The sequence below is a fragment of the Rhagoletis pomonella genome, unplaced genomic scaffold, assembly GCF_013731165.1.
Source record: "Rhagoletis pomonella isolate Grant_MI unplaced genomic scaffold, Rhpom_1.0 Rhpom_scaffold_00009, whole genome shotgun sequence".
Lineage (NCBI taxonomy): Eukaryota > Metazoa > Arthropoda > Insecta > Diptera > Tephritidae > Rhagoletis > Rhagoletis pomonella.
In genome coordinates, this window is record NW_023458563.1 from 36,092,165 (window position 1) to 36,115,727 (window position 23,563).

The window sequence follows — 23,563 nt, forward strand, 5'->3', positions numbered from 1 at the left end:
CGAGTATATTTGGGAAATCCCTCAAGGTTTCGAGGATAATCGTAACAGTATGCACAGTTTCCATATGCACAATTTCAGGGTGCCCTTACAATGGCGTTTATTGCACTTGAAAGACTAGTGTATTTTCTTCTATAAAATTATTGCCGTTTGTGGTGCTTCGAAATCCATTCCAGTAAAAATTAATCCAACAAATTTTTTCATACATATTTTCCCATTGTACTCAAGCAGGTACACCTGTTTTCAAATCAACTTACCTTCGCTTTTCCAAAATTGTTTTTTATTTCTTATTCATATACTTATGTACGTAGTTATTTCCTGCACTGATTTTAAAACTCAAAACTTTTTAGGGAAAACAAAGTCTCATCACCAATGCAAAATTCGAAATAAACTTTAAAAAAACAAAAATTTGTTAAAAAGCCTCTACCAAACAGATTGCCATAGCAAAACTAATTTTTTTTTTCTGCTTCAAATTATGAAATGCGTTACTACGCCACCTTAGTCCAACTTTCATTTCGAAAAAAATTTAAAATTATAAAAAATTTATAAAACTATTAAAAAAAATTACATGGTTTTTCCGTACTCATGTGAGTACAATGGTAATAAATGGGTTAATGTACGCAGAAAGGAATTCTGCTTCTCTTCTGCGGCAACACAGAAAGGAAAATTCTACGTATGGAGGATTATATTTATAAAGGGAATCAAATTTCCTATCAAATTTCTAACATCCATGCATTCGTTTTCAAAAAATTTTGATTTAAAGAATTGTTTAATTTGAACTTTGACTCTTAATAACTTCTGTAGTTGTTGTTTCCATAAAAAAAATAAATATACCGTTATGTTCAGCTCGATCATCTCTATCGACCCCAATATTAATTTTTTTTATTTGAAAATCGGAGCTATTCTGCATTTGTTCCAAAATTTTAATTCGTAGTCGCGCCAAAATGTCAAAGGAGCACAAACGTCAAATCGAAATGTCACGCAACACAAATCTTGGAATTTGAGTTAGCTTTCTACGCACGCCGGTCAATTTCGGTTGGTCCCATACAAGTTGTATGTGCATGAGAAATTTTTGACAGTAAACTGCCGTCGTGCGTGAATATTAGGTTGGCCTGTTAGGTTGATAAAACTATGTGTTTGTTTAATAATTAAGTTAAACTATATATTTTAATAGTGTTTAAAAAGTGAGAAGAGGTGATTTAGTGATTTTTTGTCAGGGTAATTGCCCATATAAAACAATGAAATTTAACAAAAGTTTTTTGTTAATAACTTTTAAATGGTTAATAATATTAACCTTCTGCCCCGAATTCTTGATACGGGGACCGAAACGCGTCGATTGATACCCCTCTCGACATTTCCGAACCTTTTTAAGCAGTTGTTACCCTAAACTAGAGAATTACCATTAATTTATGTAAAATTTAAGAAAAACGGCAACCTGGAGCAAACAGTTCATTTCAAATTTCGAACTTGTTCGTTCGATCAAATCAGTGAACTAGTTCATTGAACTAGAGCTGGGATACCATCCATAGTACCGCCACTCGATAGTTTTCGAAACGATAGTTGAAAACATCGGTAGTATCGAAAATTAATTAATTAATAAATTTATAAAATTTGTAAATTAAAGAGATTATATAAATTTGTTTAAGTTTGAGTGCATCAAAAAGAGCTCCTTATAATAATAAAACAAAATTAGTCATTTATTCGTCTGCGTTATATATACATATGTTTGTCCCTTTTGAAGTGCAAAGAAGTAAAATTGGCTATAATAATGCATTTCTAATACTACAAAACAAACGAAACAAAATATTGTAGTAGTGTAATCACTGTGTAATAGCAATAAGAACAAAATAGTAGAAACATGGCAATACTGCCATGGAATAAGTAAAATGTACTAATGTATCAAGATGGCAATACCGCCAACGAATAATCGCCATTCCATTGTGTGTCGGCTAAAAGATATTCCTCTAAATTGACGGCGGATACCATGATTCAACACCTACAGGTTGTAGCAATCGTACAAAAACAACATTTACGGTTGGTATGAACTCCTTGTGGCATCAACATTTTCTTTATCTATTTATATTCGTATGTATATGTATACCCTGCACACCAGGATTTCATAGAATTCTGAAAGGTTTCACAATTTTTTTTTAAGAATTTTCTTTAAGAAATCGTACAGAAATTTATTACTAGCTCCTGTCACCCGCTTCATATGTTTCTCTCTAAAGATTTCTAAAAGAATCGTAACAAATTTCCGACACTCTTAAAGATTTCGAGAGCATTTGTTTGCAGGGTATATATATACGTATATGTGTATGTATAGGCGGATATGTAAATAAAGCAAAACAGACGATAATTTGACACAAGCGTGCTCATAAGAAGAAGCATAGCTTCTATCGCTGTCACCTGTAATTGATGCGCCTTGGGCGCATACTTATAAAAGTTCAACTGAGATCAAATGCGGAGGCGCATATCAAAATCCGGACAAAGGAAATTATTAACACTTTACCATATTATAAGAAAACGAATCAAGTATTGTTCAAAATAATAGCACCACAACATTTTAGCAGTTTTGACTGTTTTTTGTTTGTTTAGTGTCTACTAATTTTGGAACAAATGCAGTTGGGCTCCAAATCTCAAAAAAAAATAAATAAATATTGGAATCGATAGAGATGATTGAGCTGAGTATAACGGTATACTTCTTTTGGGTACTGTTTAGTAAGTGGCCCACCTATTTCGGGGTATTGCGTCCAAAGGGGTGACCCGATCCAAAAAAAAAAAATGCACACACTTGTAGCCAAAGGTCTACCCATTATTTTAACATCCACTATTGTAATTTTGGGTCACTAATTTATTTACAAATTGGGTTTGAAATAAGCCCTTTTTTGTAAAATTCGGAAATTAGCGTAAATTTATCACTCCTATTCTCCTTAAAGCAGCTACATCAGCAATATATTTTTATATTCTCCTTCACTTTACACTTTACTCGATGAGCTATAACTTTCTTTATAACTTTAATATTAACCAATTAATCACAATTTATTAAATAAAAACACCTTCTAAATCATGCGTCTGACTTTTGTTGCATATGCAAATTAAATGGCGTAGTTCAGCTGTCAAACTCCAAAATATGCAAAAGAATGAGAGAAAGGTGTTCTCTGTAAAAGGTATTCAGCTCCCTTTCTTCGCAAAACAGAAAGGAGAATTCTACTGTCTGAGGGTTATAATCCCTAAGTGCGGCCGAAGGCCGCCTACGTAGAAAGGTGTTCTCTGCAAAAGGTGTTCAGCCCCCCTTCTTTGGCAACACAGAAAGGAGAATTCTACTGCCTGAGGGTTATAATCCCTAAGTGCGGCCGAAGGCCGCCTACGCAGAAAGGTGTTCTCTGCAAAAGGTGTTCAGCCCCCCTTCTTTGGCTACACAGAAAGGAGAATTCTACTGCCTGAGGGTTATAATCCCTAAGTGCGGCCGAAGGCCGCCTACGCACAAAGGTGTTCTCTGCGAAAGGTGTTTAGCCCTCCTTTTTTCGCCTGATAACCACCTTGGGATAACTTCTTTTATTTAAAAACCCCACAGATTCTGTTAGTTGGGTTATAATCCACTTCAAACTGCTCAGTTTGCCTCGCAAAATGCCGTTTTTACCCCATTTTCAAACGGTTCCCTAGGGGTCTGTGGGAGGTCCCCAAGGGGGGTGGGGCTTTTCGTAAAGTGGCGACTGGCCCATTTCGAATGAGGGGGGTTTGGGGGCCACGCCCCCTCCCCCTCCACCCCCACCCCAAAAACGTAGGCCAATAACTAAACATTTCCCCTTCTTTTTTTCGGCAAACAACAACAACAAAAATTATCAAAGGTTAAAGTTCACAATAAGCAATTCTTGAGTTAATTCTCTAGGGTGGGTAACAACCCCTAAAAAAGGTGTGGAAAAGTCGGGAGGGGTACCATACGACGCGTTTCGGCCCCCCTAATAACAGTCCGGAGGGGGGGGGGGGAGATAATGTTATTAACCATTTAAAAGTTATCAACAAAAAACTTTTGTTAAATTTCGTTGTTTTCTATGAGCAATTACCACGTCAAAAATGCACTAAATCACCAGTTTCCACTTTTAAAACACTACTAAAACGATTCCGGTTATTATTTTATGCAAACCAAATCATTTATTCACTTTTATTTTATATATGTCGTTGGTAATTCTCTAGGGTGGGGTAACAACCCCTAAAAAAGGTGCGGAAAAGTCGGGAGGGGTACCAAACGACGCGTTTCGGCCCCCCTAATAACAATCCGGAGGGGGGGAGATAATGTTATTAACCATTTAAAAGTTGTAATGGCACCCTGTCCATTTCATTTTAAATCGAAATCTAAACATATGGGCCACCTCGTCATCTGCCTTGTATAAAGGACAGCGATAGCGATGGGAGAGGCAGAGTTTTTACACAACAGCCAACGACAGAACAACACAATTTGGAAACGACGACGACAACGACAAAGGCGAGCGACGAACGAGGAGAAACAAAGAGCACTGAATAATCTAGAATCTTTTTTGCTATACAGCTATTTTACTTCTTTATTAACTTTGTATATTCAACACATGTTACAAATAAATGGCAGTAACATATTTTTCCAAATTAACCGTTCTCCGAATTAAGTGTTGTTGGCTGTTGGTAAAGATTTCGATTCGTGTGGTATTTTTTGAGAATAGTTTTTGCGCCAAAATTGCAAAAGTAAAGTTGGGAGATTAACCTTAAGTGCTCGAAGGAGTGAACGTGTGTGGCATGCCAGGTAGCATGTATAACTTGCGAAGCATTGAAAGGGATCAAAGCGAACACCAAGATTCCGAGGAAAATGCAGAAGGAGTGCAACAGACCCAGCTAGCCACGATTGTAGCCAGCCTTAATGCACTTACAAATGCAGTCGCACAGCTAAAAACAGTAACTGAGGAAAGCCAGCGGGATATTGAGCGCTTGAGGAATAATATTCAGATTGATGTGCAACAGGCATCGCAGCCAAATCTCATCGAAGCTACGCATCAGAGTTCGTCAGTGTCTTATCCAGAAGGGCCTGTGCAGAGTACCGCATTAGCAGCCAGCGAATCAGTCACTAAATTGTATGACCTGCCAATTTTTTCTGGAAATTCTGACGAATGGCCCCTTTTCTTGGCAAATTTTAAGGACACAACACAGGCGTTTCGCTACAGCAATCGTCAGAATTTAATGAGTTTGCATAAATGCCTAGTGGGTCGTGCTAAGGAGACTGTAGCTTCAATGCTAATATTTCCGGAAGATGTTCGAAATGCCATAGCCGAATTAGAATTTCACTTTGGTCGGCCAGACCTTTTAGTGAGAAGCCAACTCAACAAAATTCAGCAATTTCCAAATATTGGAGAGAATAAGGCGGAGCAAATTATATCGTTCTCCACAAAGACGAGGAATATAGTCGCGTTTTTAACATCAGCTAAGTGCGAACATCATCTTGCCAATACGACGCTTTTGGAGCAGCTAGTCACGAAATTGCCACCCAGCAAGCAATACGAGTGGACCCGCCACGCAGTCAGTATCAAGCCATACGCAACAATAAAAGAATTTTCTACCTGGTTAAGCGATCTTGCAAGAGTAGTGTGTCTCATTCCGCCGCCAACCGCAACCACGAGAAGCTATCAGCCTACATCTCAACAGCAGCCACCACGATGTATGATGCATGTTCGAAAAGAGCAGCAACCAGAACGCCTTGAAGGTATCAAGTGTTACGTGTGTGAAGGCGCTCACTCTATCTTTAATTGCCAAGCCTTCAAAGACATGACCATACGAAATCGTTGGGAAAAGGTGAAAGCCATTCAACTTTGCTTTTCGTGCTTACATAAAGGGCACAATACATCGAATTGCCGTTCAAGAAGAGTTTGTGACGTTGATGGTTGCCGCCGGTATCATCATCGTAGCCTGCATGAAAGTTCTAGCTCGACGCAAAATACAAATGCTACACGTAGTCGAATCGAATCGCAACCCGTGCTCAACTGCAGAGACGCCGAGTGTAGAAAAGGTCAGTTTTTTAAATACGTTCCAGTTTCACTGTTCGGACCGAATGGTCGAGCAGATGTTTTCGCAATGGTAGACGAAGGTTCTGCCATATCATTGATCGAAGATAACGTAGCAAGCCGCTTGGGTCTCAAAAGTAGGAGACAGCCACTAACGCTTCAATGGTATGGCCAGAAGTGCACAACCGAGGAGTCATCGAAAGTGAGCCTTGAGATAAGAGGCAAAGGTTCGCCATCAACATACAGTCTGCGCAACGTATGCACCCTACGTAGCCTTGATTTGCCCGCGCAGTCGTTTACAAAAGCCGATTATGCCCACTTTGGGTTTTTGCCGATAGAGGACTACAGCCAAGTCAAGCCGTCGTTGCTGTTGGGCCTTGATAATACGTCGTTAAGCGTGCCGTCTACGACTGTACAAGCCAACAGTCAAAGCCCAGTAGCCATTTGTACCAAACTTGGTTGGATAGCTTACGGCCCAACCAGTTTGTCGCCACAAACACCAGTCGTACTACATGTCCGCGAGCGAAAGCGCCCAGCCACACTAAACGAACTCGTCACCGAGTATTTTGCCGCCGACAACTTTGGAGTAGGTGAGTCGCTCAAGCAGATTGAGTCTGAGGAGGATCAGATGGCCCGCCAGATGCTGGAATACAACACTCGCCGCGTGGGTAAGCGTTTTGAGAGCGCACTTTTGTGGAGAAGCATTCCACCAGCACTTCCTAACAGTTACGACATGGCCTACAAGCGACTGTTAGGAATGGAACGTAAAATGAGAGTCGATTCCAGTTTTGCCGCCAAGTATAAGGAGGAAATCACTAAATATCTGCGCAATGGTTACGCCAGAAAGCTGTCCGACGAAGAAGTATGTATAAAAACAGATTTTAAATGGTATTTACCGCATTTTGCAGTTCATAACCCGCACAAGCCTGAGAAGATGAGGATCGTATTCGATGCAGCCGCCCAAGTCTATGGCGTAGCATTGAACTCCGCTTTGCTCAAGGGACCTGAGCACGCCAAGCCATTATTGAACATTTTATTTAAGTTTCGCGAAGGCGCTGTTGCAGTCGCAGCAGATATTCGTGAGATGTTTTCTCAAGTTGTTGTAAAAGAGCGAGATCAACATGCCCAAAGATTCCTATGGCGTGATGGAAACAGTGATCGTCCAGTGGAACACTACGTAATGCAGTCAATGGTCTTCGGAGCCATATGCTCGCCGTGCATAGCAGAATTTGTGAAAAATAAAAACGCCGAAGATTTTCGTCAACAGTATCCTGAAGCCGTTACAGCCATAGTCGAAGGTCACTATGTCAACGATTTTGTCGCTAGTTTTAAAAACGAGCGAGACGCCGAACGCATTTGCAGGGAGGTCGTGAATATTCATTCGGAAGGGGGGTTCCAACTGCGATCATTTGTCTCAAACATCAAGCAGCTGCAAGATAGCCTGAATAAAGAGCCAACAACGTCACAGTCTGTGAACTTAGAAAGCCGTGCGAACTACGAGAAGGTATTAGGAATGCGTTGGAACACGGTGACAGATTCCTTTGAGTTTCAGCTCAATTTTCACCGGGTTTCTAAAGCCGTATTAGAAGGAGTTCGTCCACCAACCAAGCGCGAACTTCTCAGCATACTCATGTCAGTGTTCGATCCGTTTGGCATACTTGCCGACTTTCTACTGTTTGCCAAAATATTAGTTCAAGAGGTGTGGAAGAGTTCCATCGAGTGGGACGAAGTGATCCCGAATAGTTTGCATCACAAATGGTTTGCCTGGTGGAGTGAGCTCAGACACGTTAGTAATGTGCAAGTCAGGCATTGGTATTCGCCTCAGCTTCAAGCTGCAGTATCAATTCAACTACACGTAGTAGTAGACGCCAGTCAAGCAGCATTTGCCGCCGCTGCTTATTTTCGTGTCGCCAGCGCCGAAGGTTGTGATGTCACCTTTGCGGCAGGAAAAACCAGAGGCGCACCGCAGAAGCTGTTACCGGTGCCGAGGCTTGAACTGCAAGCCGCAGTTTAGGCGTCCGACTCGCGAATCTAGTCTGCCAAGGCCACAGTATTCAAGCCAGCCAAATATTCTTCTGGTCAGAATCACAAACGCTGATACAGTGGGTCAATTCGAAAGAGCGAAAATTTAAACCGTACGTTGGTCACCGCATCGCAGAGATATTGTCATTAACCAAACCTCCACAATGGCGTTGGATACCCACCGACAAAAATACATCGGATGTCGCTACGCGTCCGACGTGGCCACTCAAGATCGAACTGCCTAGTCCATGGTTGCGTGGTCCAGAGTTTTTGCGATTTCCGGTTGACAGTTGGCCAGCCACAAGTTGTGCACATATGCCAGATCTGCTAGAGGAAGAAATCAAGCCTTGCCTTTACATACAAAACGAGGTAAATAATTGCTTGATAAAATTTAACCGCTTTTCTTCATACTTCAAGATGAAACGGATGACAGCCTGGGTCCTGCGAGCTGCGGGCAAGTTTCTACAATTACAGCGTAACTACGAAAATGACGATGAGGCCAGCCAAAGTTCAGCATTAACCGCAGTTGAACTTGACAAAGCCGAGAAATACATCGTCAAAGCAGTCCAGCATGAAGTCTACAAAGAAGAGGTAGCAGCACTAAGCAGGGGCGAACAACTTCACAAACAAAGCAGTATTAGGACGCTAACGCCGTACCTTGACAGCGATCGTGTTATGAGGATTCAAGGGCGCTTAGACGAAGCCATGGTTTTGCCCATAGAGACAAGGAGACCGATTTCGATGCCGTCCAAACACATCGTCTCCGAGCTCATAATGCGCCAGTATCACGAAAAGCAACACCACCAGAATTTCTCAGTAACGTTGTACGAAGCCCGCCAAAAGTTTTGGTTTACTCACGCCAGATCATTGTTAAAAACTGTACAACGTACTTGCGTAAAGTGCCGCATCGACAGAGCTAAACCGACACCGCCGCCGATGGGTCAGTTACCGGAGGATCGCGTCACCCCTTATGTCAGACCGTTCACGTACACGGGCGTAGATCTGTTTGGCCCATTTAACGTGACAATAGGTCGTCGACGTGAGAAGCGATGGGCAGTAATTTTCACGTGCCTTACTACAAGAGCGGCTCATTTGGAGCTCGCAAACGATTTGTCGACTGATGCGTTTTTGCTATGCCTGCGAAATTTTATTAACCGCCGTGGCACACCGATTAGAATACGAAGCGACAACGAGACGAATTTTGTTGGCGCCCAACGAGAGCTGAAAGAGTCAGAGCGAATTTTGGATTTTGAGCGAATATCCGATGAGGTCACCAGGCGGAACATAGACTGGAAGTTTAATTGCCCTTCCCATCCGAGTTCAGGAGGTTGTTGGGAGCGCCTCATTCGCGTCGATAAGAGATTGCTACAGAAAACACTGCGCGAAGAAGCACCGAGAGAAGACACACTGCGAAGCGTACTAATTGAAACCGAAAATATTTTGAACTCGAGGCCGCTGACTGAGGTGCCTTTGTCATCAGAGGAAGACGATCCCATAACTCCAAACCATTTTCTGGTTGGTTGTCCCAATTCAACGCAAACACCACAGCCAGTTGACCAAAAAATATGCCTCAGGAAACAGTGGCGTATCGCGCAAAATCTGAAGGACCGCATTTGGAAGCAGTGGATACGGCAATATTTGCCGCAATTACTCTTGCGCCACAAGTGGCACGACAATGTTGCGGCGATTGAGATCGACGACTTGGTTCTCGTCTGCGACGATCTCCAACCGCGGAGCCAATGGAAGAAAGGCCGAGTCACCAAAGTATTTCCAGCCAAGGACGGGCAGATCCGTCTCGTCGAGGTCAGGACCGCTGGAGGAGTACTACGTCGCCCTGCAACAAGGCTTGCCATCCTGCGAATTAAAGGTGAATCCCTACGTAATTCACGGTGGGGCGGGGTGTAATGGCACCCTGTCCATTTCATTTTAAATCGAAATCTAAACATATGGGCAACCTCGTCATCTGCCTTGTATAAAGGACAGCGATAGCGATGGGAGAGGCAGAGTTTTTACACAACAGCCAACGACAGAACAACACAATTTGGAAACGACGACGACAACGACAAGGCGAACGACGAACGAGGAGAAACAAAGAGCACTGAATAATCTAGAATCTTTTTTGCTATACAGCTATTTTACTTCTTTATTAACTTTGTATATTCAACACATGTTACAAATAAATTGCAGTAACAAAAGTTATGAACAAAAAACTTTTGTTAAATTTCGTTGTTTTCTATGAGCAATTACCACGTCAAAAATGCACTAAATCACCAGTTTCCACTTTTAAAACACTACTAAAACGATTCCGGTTATTATTTTATGCAAACCAAATCATTTATTCACTTTTATTTTATATATTTCGTTAATAAAACAGAGTAAACAAACATTGCGCCTGCTAAAATTATTATAACCCCAAATCGCTGGTATTGCCACTTTATTTCACATTTCATTTGCGCTATTATACTCGGTTTACACTATACACTTCTTCTTCTTCTTTTTACTAAATAAGATATTGTAACCAAAATATAATAGCAAATTTTGCTATACCATCGCGCGATTTTTTATTAAAAATTTTCATTATTTATAGAAGTATTGATTTTTATGGAAAAAGCGCCGCAGGCGAAAATTCGTATTAAAAAATCGCGCGATTTTTTATTAAAAATTTTCATTATCTATATATATATATTAAACGAAAGAAGATACCGAAAAGCATTGAACAGTGCACACATCTCATAAGTAAAAGTAAATTATTACGAAATACTAATACAGTGGCAGCACTATAGCTATTTTGGAATCTCGCGTTTCAGCTGGCAAAGATTGTCAACTTCTTTTTAATAACAAAATAATCTATCTTAGGTTGATAAAACTATGTGTTTCTTTAATAAATAAGTTAAATTATATATTTTAATAGTGTTTAAAAAGTGTGAGCAGGTGATTTAGTGAATCTTTGTCGGTGTAATTGCCCGTCGAAAACAACGAAATATAACAAAAGTTTTTTGTTCATAAGTTTTAAATGGTTAATAATATTATCTCCCCCCTCCGGATTGTTATTAGGGGGGCCGAAACGCGTCGTTTGGTACCCCTCCCGACTTTTCCGCACCTTTTTTAGGGGTTGTTACCCCACCCTAGAGAATTACCATTCTTGAAATCAAGATTTCTTAAAAACGGATGGATGGATCTTGATCTCATTTAATAGGAAATTTGATTCCCTTCATTTTGGTATACGTACTTTATATATATGTTGTATAGTTCTTACAAAAATTTAATCAATGTAAAATAATTATAAAAAAACACCTTTTGCAGAGAACACCTTTCTGCGTAGGCGGCCTGCGGCCGCACTTAGGGATCATAACCCTCATAACGTAGAATTCTCTTTCTGTGTTGCGAAGAAAAGGCACTGAACACCTTTTGCAGTGAACACCTTTCTGCGTAGGCGGCCTGCGGCCGCACTTAGGGATTATAACCCTCACATAGTAGAATTCTCTTTCTGTGATGCGAAGAAAAGGCACTGAACACCTTTTGCAGAGAACACCTTTCTGCGTAGGCGGCCTGCTGCCGCACTTAGGGATTATAACCCTCACAACGTAGAATTATCTTTCTGTGTTGCGAAGAAAAGGCACTGAACACCTTTTGCAGAGAACACCTTTGTGCGTAGGCGGCGTCGGCCGCACTTAGGGTTTGGAAGCTTTTTTTTTATAATTATTTTACATTAATTCAATTTTTGTAAGAACTATACATCATATATATAAAGTACGTATAGCAAATTAAAGGCAATCAAATTTGCTACTAAATGAGATCAAAATTTTCAAAATCCATTCATTCGTTTTTGAGAAATCTTGCTTATTTTGAACTTTAACCTTTGAGAATTCTTGTTGTTGTTGTTTGCCCAAAAAAAGAAGTATACCGTTATACTCAGCTCAATCATCTCTATCGATTTCAATATATTTTTTTTTAATTTGAGATTTAGAGCCCAACTGCATTTATGCCTTAATTTTTTATAAAAAAAATTAAAATTTCAAGCTTTTTAATTCGAATTTCTATAAAAATTTTGCGTAAGCGAATTTATAGCTAATTCAATTTGACTAAAACTCAGTGTAAGCTTATAGTTGCTAAAAATTCCAATAACTAAAAATTTTGTTTCGCGGACTGTATTGAGATTTTCTTGGAAAAAAAATTAATGTAATGTTAAGAGATGTAACCGCCCGTCTCCACAGGATAAATTTTATATCTTGATACATAAGTTAGAATATAAATAGCCAATGGAGACCGCTCATTGCTCTTCCAGAGCAATATGTATCAGAGCTTATATCTTGCCATCTATTGCCGGCAATTTGGTAGATTTACAGCTAAATGCTCATTTGCATGAAAACTTCGTGGCGGCAACATTATTTATATTTTAATATAAAAGCAAATATTGAACTGTTTTCGGTTAAAATATTTGTTATTGTGTAATTGGATGTAAAATAGCCTATTTTCTAAATTTTTTAAGTTATTAAATCCTGCACAAATACGTTTTAGAAGCTATCTCACAGATGCTTATATCAAGATATAAAAAGCCCACACAAATATTGCCACTGATATAACTTATATCTAGCGACCAAAATGACAGCTGGGCAGCATTAAATTTTATGCTGTGGCCAGTAGAGAGAGAAGTTTCGCGAAAAACCGACATAGCTTTCAAAAACTATGGATAGTAGCGACAGTTTTCAACTATCGATACTATCGATAGTATCCCAGCTTTACATTGAACCTCCCAACTCTGGTCTTTGGCCAGCTGTTTTTGTTTAGCCTGGAAAGATTTTGTAAATAAAAAAATGTTTTGATTTAGCTGCTGTAAAAATGCGTACAACCTCTATACAGTTATAAGTTAATAGGTAAGCATTATGCCTTAATTTCCACAAGTGGTAAAAAATTTGTTGTGCATATGCATATATTCATAAATAAAATGTGTACCGTTTTGAACATTGCTGATTAGGTACATTTATTTATATGATTCTGTATTTGCTTTATTTTGGATGATTTGATACATTGATAAACTGTTACTTGTAGGTGCAAAATGAGATTCAAACAGAAAGAAAAATTATTAACTGCGAGTAAAAGAAACTAATGTACTGGGCTGCTACTAACCAATTAAAAGACAATGCAAAGCCCGCGAGGCTGATGAACTACAAATACATGTATGTATTATACATAATAGTTTAATCAAGTCTGATTTGCAGCAAAATAAAGCTTCAACTACAGCTTCTTGATAAAGAATGCCATGACCCAAGTTTTCACATTTTCGAGCACTAATTTATTAATTTGTTGTGCATATACCTACAACACAAATACTCTGGATGGCTGATTCGGAGTTGGACTGGTAAGGGTAACTCTTTCTAGGCGCGGGCGAAGGCCGCCAATCCGGAAAGGTGTACTGCGCAAAAATACTCTTGTTACGGTATATGGAGCTGCACTGATGAGGGGTTTTTTACGTCGGAATAGGTGGGGCGATATTAATGTATATCATATGCACCCTCTGCTAGAGGATCACACTTCTGTTTGAAAATACTTTTATTATTAATTATTAAATAATAAAAAAAAAAAGGGAAATGTTTAGTAGCGCTCACATCGTTTTTGGGGTGGTGGGCGGAGGGTGAGGGGCGGGGCCCCCAAAACGCCCCCACTAGAAAGGGGACAGTCCCCGCTTTCTAACAAGGCGTATCCCCCCTTGGGCTCCTCCCACAGGCCCCTAGGGAACCGTTTGAAAAAGGGGGAAAAACGGAATTTTCTTAGGCAAGCTGAGCAGTTTGAAGTGGAATATGACCCAACTAACAGAAACCGTGGGTTTTTTTAATAAAAGAAATTATGCCAAATTAGATTGCGGGCGATTTTGAATAAAGAATAAAAAAGTTAATTAAAAATAGAAAAAACAAGTTTATATAAAAAAAATGTTCTCGCACTTGGGGATTATAACCCTCAGGCAGTAGAATTCTCCTTTCTGTGTTGCCAAAGAAAGGGGGCTGAACACCTTTTGCAGAGAACACCTTTCTGCGTAGGCGGCCTTCGGCCGCACTTAGGGATTATAACCCTCAGGCAGTAGAATTCTCCTTTCTGTGTTGCCAAAGAAGGGAGGCTGAACACCTTTTACAGAGAACACCTTTCTGCGTAGGCGGCCTTCGGCCGCACTTAGGCATTATAACCCTCAGGCAATAGAATTCTCCTTTCTGTTTTGCGAAGAAAAGGAGCTGAACACCTTTTGCAGAGAACACCTTTGTATATTTTTAATGCTTACTGGGTTATATTTTATCTTCTTTTGTCTCTCATTCTTTTGCATATTTTGGAGTTTGACAACTGAACTCCGCCATTTAATTTGCATCATGATTCAACAACTACAGGTTGTAGCAATCGTACAAAAACAACATTTACCGTTGGTATGAACTCCTTGTGTCATCAACATCTTTATCTATTCATATTCGTATGGATATGTATACCCTGCTACCAGGATTTCATAGAATTCTGAAAGGTTTCACAATTTTTTTTATAATTTACTTTAAGAAATCGTACAGAAATTTCTTTACTAGTTCTTGTCAACCGCTTCATATGTTTTTCTTTAAAGATTTCTAAAAGAATCGAAACAAATTTCCGACACTTTTAAAGATTTCGGGAGCATTTGTTTGCAGGGTATATATAGACGTATATGTGTATGTATACGAGGAGATGTAAATAAAGCAAAACAGACGATAATTTGACACAAGCGTGCTCATAAGAAGAAGCATAGCTTCTTTCGCTATCACCTGTAATTGATGCGCCTTGATTTGCATATGCAACCAAAGTCAGACGCGTGATTTTGAAGGTGTTTTTATTTAATGAATTGTTATTAATTGGTTAATATTAAAGTCGTAAAGCAAGTGATAACTGATCGAGTAATGTGTAAAGTGAAGGGGAATACAAAAATGTATTGGTGAAGTGGCTTCTTTAAGGAGAATTAAGAGTGATAAATGTATGCTAATTTCCGAATTTTATAAAAAAGGGCATATTTCAAACCCAGTTTGTAAATAAATTAGTGACCAAAATTAACAAAAGTGAGTGTTAAAATAATGCGTGGATCCTTGACTACAAGGGTGTGGAATTTTTTTTTGGATCGGGCCACCCCTTTGGACGGAATAGCCCGAAATAGTTGTGAGCGCTACTAAACCCCACCCAAAAAAAATGTTGAAACACCATCAGTTCCGGCTTACAAAGCTATACGGCCGTTTTTGTTTCGGCTATTACGTCGTAATGGCTTGACCGAAATTATTATTTATCACAAGTACACTTTGTCAAAGGATCACACTTAACAAAAGGAGACGGGCCCCGCCCCCTCTTCCTAGGGTTATAATTCCTAAGCGTAGCCGAAGGCCCCGTAAGAAGATAGAACTTGTTAAATAGAAGCTTCCAGAGCCTGGGGTCTTCACCTTTATGGACAATAAATGTATTATACCCTTGGCCGGCGTGCACTTCTCCGGAAACACGGAAAGGCTCAAGTGAGTGCCTTCATCAGTTCAAAACAAGCGAAAACGTTTATAAAAAGGAGTGTCCGGCATGCGGAGAGACCCCACATGACTCGAAACATCTCTTCGCATGCCCGGAAAACCCAACAACCCTAACGGCCTTGTCCCTGTGGACAAATCCCACAGAAGCTGCACGCTTCCTAGGGTTGCCGTTAGTGGAACTTGACGACAACGACTGAGATACCAACCGATCTGGGCGGGGTTGTTGTAGCCGCTACAACAACAACAACAACATAAAAAGGAGTCTAGGCAGGAGTTGAATTTTTGAAAACGGCGGTTCATGCCCTCTGTCAAAATGCTAATTTTTCAAATGGGTGACTTTTGTTTAAGTTTGGGCTGCGTTATTTTTAATGGATGAGGTTTTTGGTGCCACACCCGCTCCCTCCTCCCACCACAAACCATGGTACAAATAATCGAATATTCCCCAAACCCCCTCCCGCTCAGCCCCCACCTCAAAATAGGGTTGCCAGACGTACCCCATTGGAGGGGACATACCCCATTTTGACTTTTCATCCCCCTTGCTACGGAAGGTTGCGTAGGTCCCCATTTTGCCCGAAATTGTTCACTTTTCGCTTAAAGCGAGTTTGCATTTTTCAACTTTCACAGGCGATAAATGGACTTAAAGTTGAACGAAAAGTAAAATTTTTATTTGAAAATATTCTTATGGAGTTAGAGTTACGCCGCAATGGACACTTTTGCAGAACTTTCAATTCTGAAGAAAACCCGTAATTGACCATAATTATACCATAAAATGCCTCTCAGCTGTGGAGTTTTGGAAAAAAATCGAAGTTTACGTGTATTTTATATGGGAAATCTTTGCACGCCTTGGGCGAGTACTTAATGTTAATATTAGGGGTTCAAATTTTCAGCGAGGTTTTTTTAGGTGTTTTCCATAAAATTTCGAGGTAGGAGTGAAAAAAAAACAATAGTTAAAAAAAGCACCCGAATATACATATATATATATATATTTTATTATATGTACATACACTGGCGATCAAAACTGTGTGCATGGTGTTTTTTTAAATATTTACAATGTTTTTTAAGTTATTTTTCCGTTATCTATCTGGCCCAATTTGTGATCAACTCTGTCTGTTTTGTTCCTTCTTAATTGAGGAAATTTCAATTCAGCACCGACAAATGAACATATACGCAAACAAATTTTCGGTTATGGTTAAAACAATTAAAGTTTTTGTATTGAATTTTTTTGTTTAAAATTACTTCCTTTTTCAGTATGGTTTTTTGCACATTATAATCTCTGTACGAAATGATCGTGATAGATACGGATCTGAATAAGCGACTGGAACACGGCGGTTTGTCAAGAGCATACGATTTCGAGCTCGCGGAAATGTACATTTGGTAAATGCGATAGCACGAACGCTCTTCGAAAACATATGTCCGAAAGTGCAAAATGTTGCATTTTAAATGCAGCAAAAACGCTGCATTAGGCTCTACATGTGAAGTAATGTATTTTTTTTCTGAGTAGGGTTGCCACCTCTTTAAAAATTACTATCTTCTATACATAGTATAAAGGAAAGTCGAGATATTTTGACTACGCTAATCTCAAAAACTACTGGACGGATTTATACGAGATGTTTTAAGTACAATTTGTATCGAGAGAAATATTATCCTTAGTACTTTAAATTCCTATAGGGTTGCCACCTGTCTAAAAAATTATTAGATCCGCACAGTTCGTTGGATTACCAGAAATGACGTGTCAAATAGAAGGGCTCGGCTTTTAGATGTTAATAATGTATTACTTTTTGAGTAGGGTTGCCACTTTTTAAAAAATATAAGATCTTCACCGTTTGTTGGACTAAAAACTGAGGTGCCAAGTGAAAGGATATGGTCACTGCATGTGCAATAAGTTTTTATTTTTTATTTAAGTGGGGTTGCCACCTATTTAAAAACTATGTATGTATAATACGCGAGGGAATTTTTTGTTAATGACATTAGATTTGCACAGTTCATTCAATTTAAAAAATGAGGTGTCAAAGGAAAAGTGTTGCAACCTCTGCGAAAAATTTAAAAATGTGGGCTAAACAAAACCATATCCATACATCAATCAAAGTTGGAAACTTAGTACAAATTTTCGTAAAATGCAACAAACTTCCATCAAAAATGCCTCATGAAATTTTAGTAAAATTAGTGCAAGTTTAGGTTTTTTCATATAGGAAGTGCAATTTATAAAAACTGGCGTTGATTCTTTTAAATTTTTTTTTTGTAAGTGGTCGTGCGCATTTACTTCAAATTCATCTTTGTATGGATAAAATCCATCAGAAAATAAGAAATTTCTTTAATTTTTATAGTTTGGTTTTGGCCAAAGCATGAAAAATATTTATATGAAAATAACAAAAAAATTAACTCGAAAAACATTGTAAATATTTAAAATACAATTGCCATGCTCTCAGTTTTGTTTTGTTCAAATGATATTGGGGTTTTTATTTATGAACGGTTTTACTGTTCCATAAGCGAAAAAATAAATTTTTTGTTGAATCTATCTAGTTTTATTTGTCCCCCGATAAATACCCCGTTTTCTTTCTCAGTTGTACTCCAAGTCCCCCAATTTGGTTTTATGTGTACCCCTTACGGCATTTTTGGTCTGGTAATCCTAATTTAATGGATTTGACAGTTTTGAAATTTCAACGTGAAATGCCATACCCGAAGTGGTTCCACATTCATGACAAAGTGAACTATTTCGTGTAACGAAACGTTTCGCCGATGATATTTTTCACCGAATATTGATGATAAGGCTGATTATGTTTTTTGTTTAGCGACATACTTATGTATGACCGATTACCTGCTTTTTCGATCTGAACTATCCAATACGTACATAATTAAGAATACAAATTTTCTCCCCTGAAATCCAAGCTATAAAATAATCCTGTGTTAAAAATATAACTTTTCCTGTCTACAACCCTGATTTATAGATTATTTTTGGTAAATAGAGGAGAAACGTCAAAGACAAAAGATAAAAAACAATGAACTCAGCTAAGCAAAAACGCGTGGATGATGCATTTTTGTAGAAAAATGTGATGAAAGTCTTATAGGCCCGTCAGAATGGATACTTTGCATACGTTGCGCTCAAGGATGAAACTGACAGTTGAGTAGACTCTGTGTGTTTACATAGAGAGCGTCAGATTGGCAACCCTTGCGTCGACGGACCCAACGAACGTTGGCCAACACTCAACTTTTGACGCACGTAAGTCCGTCGCTGCTGACAGTTGTATAACTCCGCGTTTACACAAGACAAGACAATGAGAATGTGCACATAATTTACAAATTGTTTGAGTAAAGTAGGCATCCAAACAATAAACTGTCTTCGAAAAGCCAGAGACAGTGATGAAGACATCAAGAGAAGTGGCAATATATTAGTAAAAAATATGAATGTTTTGCTATTGTATCTGAAAAATTGACTTGTGTAAACCCCAAGCACGTGGGCATAGGGAACAGCTGTTTTTGTTTGCAGACGCAACACCTTCATTGTGGCGTATCTCTACGGTACGTACGCCAATTCCTTCGCATACTTTTCCGTTATTGACTTACAAGTACCCATTCTGACGGGCCTATAACTCTTATGCATATATTCTACATATTATCCCGTTGTTGGAATATTTTGTGACCCACGTTTCAAAAACTCATTTTTTACTTACATCGATAGAGCCAAAAACTGGGTATAGCTTCTATTGAAGAGCGAGCTCACCAGGATATTTGGCAGTGCTTTGAGGAAATTGCCAATGGTTCTGATGCTGATTCCAGTTTTTGTAGAGATGTGGATAGGCAAACGATGAGTAGACACGGCAGTATCCGGCCGGACAGTCGGATAACGGGAAAACGGCCGGATAACTACCGGATATCCGCCACATCCCTAATATTTATTTTATTTAGTATTTGAATTTAAAAATTGAACATTATACATTTAGTAAAAAGTATTTTTGCTGCCTTTTCAGGTTGCAACCTGTTTTTTAAAGGGTCATAAATCAAATCTGCGCTGCTAAATAACTGCTCGCTCTGTGTTCGAAACTTGACAATACATACAGTATCGGTCATATCTATAGCACGCCATTTCAAGGTGATATTGTGTGCCACTTATGTTTATTTATTTATTTTTAAGAATTTTCAATTAAAATTTAGTTCTTTCTCAGACAAACCCCATATATACCCAAGTTTAACTATTTGTAGAAAACTTCAAAAAAGTGCAACAACATTTCACCCAAATCTCAAACTTTTTTCTCGGAAGTGTTATAATTTTTTTGAGTACACAGTTTTTTAGCTCCTGCAATTTTAGTCTGATAAATCTAAGTCTGCAAATTTCAAGTGGCTACGAATTACCGTTAATTTTTTAGAATTTTTTTTGTCGCATTGGCTTCCGTATAATGAATAAACTCAATTTATTTGTATATGGAAGAAAACCGCAACACCTTTGGCGAAAAAAATTCTAAAAAATCAACGGACCTTTAGCAACTTGAAACTTGCACATTATCAGACTAAAATTGATTGGGCTATTAAACTGTGTATTCAGAAAAATTCTAACACTTCCGAAAAAAAAGTTTGAAATTTATATGAAAATTTGTTGCACTTTTTTGTAGTATTCTACAAATTGTTAAACTTGGGTTTATATACATACATGAGTCTTGTTAGAGAAAGAACTATAATTTAATTGAAAATTCTTAAAAATTAATAAATAAACATAAGTGGCACACATCACCTAGAAATGACGTGCTATAGATATGACCGATACTGTATGTATTTAAATTATTTTCGATTGACGCTGCACTAGTTGAGAGGACTCTCAGTTGTCTTTTAATATTTTTTTTATTGCGGTGCAAGAATAATACCTTTTTGAGAATTGCAACGGAGCTGAAAATGTCGGATTTAGCCTCCTGACTTTCGTCTTCACTTGAAGAATCGATCATCATGGCAATATCGTCGTTTAAACGCCGCTTACAAGCCAAACCAGGTGTGTCAGGTTTTTCTAAAGCTTTTTCAAAAGAAATCTTCATTATAATTCCTTTGGCTGCTTCAGAATTTGGAGAACATGTAAGGTGATCAGGGTTTTTATACCCGAGCGCACTTGTGCACAAGGGTATTATAACTTTGTTCGCATAACGGTTGTTTGTAACAGCCAAAACGAATCGAGGTAGATATAGACAAATGTATACATAAATGCTCAGGATGAAAAGAGAAATCGATTAAGCATGTCTGCCCGCCCGTTTGTCCGTCTGTCTGTAAGTGTACACTACAACTCGAGAAAAATATGAGATATGTCCACGAAATGTGGTAAGTAGGTTTCCCTTTATCCAAGGTAGGTTGGTATTGAAAAGCGGCGACATTGGACAATAACCACGCCCACCTCCCATATAACGGTATTTTCGAAAAATGCAAAACTACGATATTTCCGTAAATACTGGATCCAAATTGCTGAGAGTTGGTACACGATGTAGAATTTTGACATAAAATAAGACAGTTTCACCAATCCCGACCACTCGCTAAGAAACCCTTTGAAAATTTTTGAAATCAGACAAAAACCACGCCCACCTCCCATATAATGGTAATTTACAGGAATACTAAAACTACGATAAATTTGTAACTATTTAAGCTAATTTACATATGTGTATGTCGGTAAATGGTTTATCAATTTTTACGAAACTGGGTACATTTATCAACCTATGCTCAAAAAAGCGATATGTTAAAATTTTTTGAAATCGAATCACTAACAACAATCTCTTAACAAGGCAAAATATTATTGATTTTTGTAAAATGGGCGTGGCACCACCACCCATTTATGACTAAATACATAAGTGTATATGTGCGCCCCTGTTTGCCTGTGGAGGCAAACCAATAAATATATAAAACAACATTGCAGTCAAATATTGTGTTTGAAAAGATATGTAGTATGCATTGGAATTTGACCCCTTTCAATGAAAAGATTGCGTGCACTCTAGGATTTAAGTTTTCAACTTATATGAAACATACGTTTTATGTCAAGTTATATATTTGACATTAAACGACTTTGTACTAATTTGTATTTTTTAGACTTTGAATGCCTATTATTTATGTTTTGAAACATAAAAAATTAAAATAGCGAGTATTGTGACTTATTTGTATTTTCGAGTTGTCAACTATTAGTACTAATAATTTTATAATTTTTTGTTACTTTTGTAATTTTCTGGAATCACGATATGGATTGTCAGATTGCAAAAATCCATACAGGAGCCGAATATATTCTGAGTTGATTAGTTTTCGGCATGAAGATGATACAAAAAGAAGTTAGTTTCATTTAAAATTTTTTGACAAAAAGTAAGTTTTTGAAGTTTCATAAATTGTAAAAAATTATGAGCTACCTGGCCATATTGATAGCAATCAAACAATACATCAGAGGATTTAATGTTGTGCGAGGGAAATGTTCGGTTATTTGTTCAATGATTTTTTGGTGTGGATCGTAGGGGGAAAAGCTGTGTCACCTAAACTCATTAGAAAGAGCACAGTTTTAACTTTAAGTAAACCTCATTTTTGTTGCTGGTATTTCCGACAGGGTAGGAGTGTGATGTAATGTGGAACGATTTTCCGTCATCCCTTGTCAAATTTGGTTTGGAGACAAACCGGTTTCGGCGTTGTGCCATCTTCAGTGTCATTTTTCGTTCTTTAAGTAAACCCCTTCGCCTCCCCGCCCCTTTACATACACTCGGGGCGCATTTTAAAATGTGGTAAAATTAAAATTTTCGCAAAAAAAAAAATTAATTCGTGTTAGGCCATCAGCAAAACTCCTTTCCGCGTTGGTGGCCTTCGCCCGCTCTGCAAAAAATAACGTCATTCGACTGTAGGGTATTTTACTTGTATGTTTTTATACTTGTTTAAATTCTTGATTTTCAATGTATGGTTCTATGAATTTGTTTGTAGTTGAAAAGAAAATTTTTTATTATTAATAAATAAACTTTCAACATATAAAAACTTAAAATTTAAACTAAATATATTTAGTTATTAAAATATCATATAAATGATATATTGGCGATCCTGTTAGGAGAGATATTTATAAGTTATGTATGTTCAATATACAAGTCCAGCGGAGGTATTATTGTATCAGTAAACTTAGTTGTACAAAATTATCTATAGAAATAATATTTATAAGTTAAAACTAATATCGTTATAAGAAAAAGGCATAATCTGTGTGGCTATAATCCACACTAGTACATATAATAGAATATTAAAGACTAAACATAGCTTTCATAGAATTATAGAAACTGAATATTTTATAGAATTGTAAAAATATGTAGCGAGAAGCCTTCCGCCTACAAAATCAGGCGCATAGCACTTAGTGCCATACCACAACCTGTCTTCGACGAAATCGTGATTAATATAAACTAGTCTTTTTCATTATACGCAAAAACTCATCCTGATTCACATCACCATCATGATCCAGATCAGCTTCATCAATCATTTCCCGCAACTCCTCATCGGTCAGCGTTTCGCCTAATTCGCGTGCAACGCGCTTTAAGTTCTTAAACGAAATTGCCCCGGTGTCATCATCATCGAAAAGGCGAAATGCTTTTAATATTTCTTCTTTGGTATCCTTCTCAGCCATCCAATATATCATTTATATGATATTTTAATAACTAAATATATTTAGTTTAAATTTTAAGTTTTTATATGTTGAAAGTTTATTTATTAATGATCAAAAATTTTCTTTTCAACTACAAACAAATTCATAGAACCATAAATTAAAAATCAAGAATTTAAACAAGTATAAAAACATACAAGTAAAATACCCTACATATACTGATTTTCGAGAAATATTTAACGACACAAAATATCTCTGAATTAATTAGTAAATACCAAAAAAAATTAACAACTGAAAACGCTTTCAAAACCAAAGGCTTCAAAATTAAATTGAACCTAGAGTCCGACCGAAACATTTCTGCAAATTAACCAACGTTGGACAAACAAACTGCAGATTTAAAAAAAGCTGATTTTCTATTTTCAATTATACCGAGTCTA

The 23,563-nt window shown here is 37.9% G+C and overlaps 2 protein-coding genes across 2 annotated transcripts; one reads left to right on the forward strand and one right to left on the reverse strand.

Moving 5' to 3' along the window:
• The first annotated feature begins 4,776 nt into the window (after positions 1-4,776).
• Positions 4,777-8,034, forward strand: LOC118745501. Its single transcript, XM_036478950.1, has one exon. It carries the CDS (start codon positions 4,777-4,779, stop codon positions 8,032-8,034), a length of 3,258 nt encoding a protein of 1,085 aa, XP_036334843.1.
• A 14,665-nt stretch (positions 8,035-22,699) lies between these two features.
• Positions 22,700-23,162, reverse strand: LOC118745502 (centrin-1-like). Its single transcript, XM_036478951.1, has one exon. The coding sequence runs from the start codon at positions 23,160-23,162 to the stop codon at positions 22,920-22,922; it is 243 nt and encodes an 80-aa protein (XP_036334844.1). The 3' UTR covers positions 22,700-22,919.
• Positions 23,163-23,563: the final 401 nt, after the last annotated feature.

Excerpts from the sequence above, each read along its gene's own strand:
- LOC118745501 (XM_036478950.1), top strand. The coding sequence starts at position 4,777 with ATGTATAACTTGCGAAGCATTGAAAGGGATCAAAGCGAACACCAAGAT.
- LOC118745502 (XM_036478951.1), bottom strand. The coding sequence starts at position 23,162 with ATGATATATTGGATGGCTGAGAAGGATACCAAAGAAGAAATATTAAAA.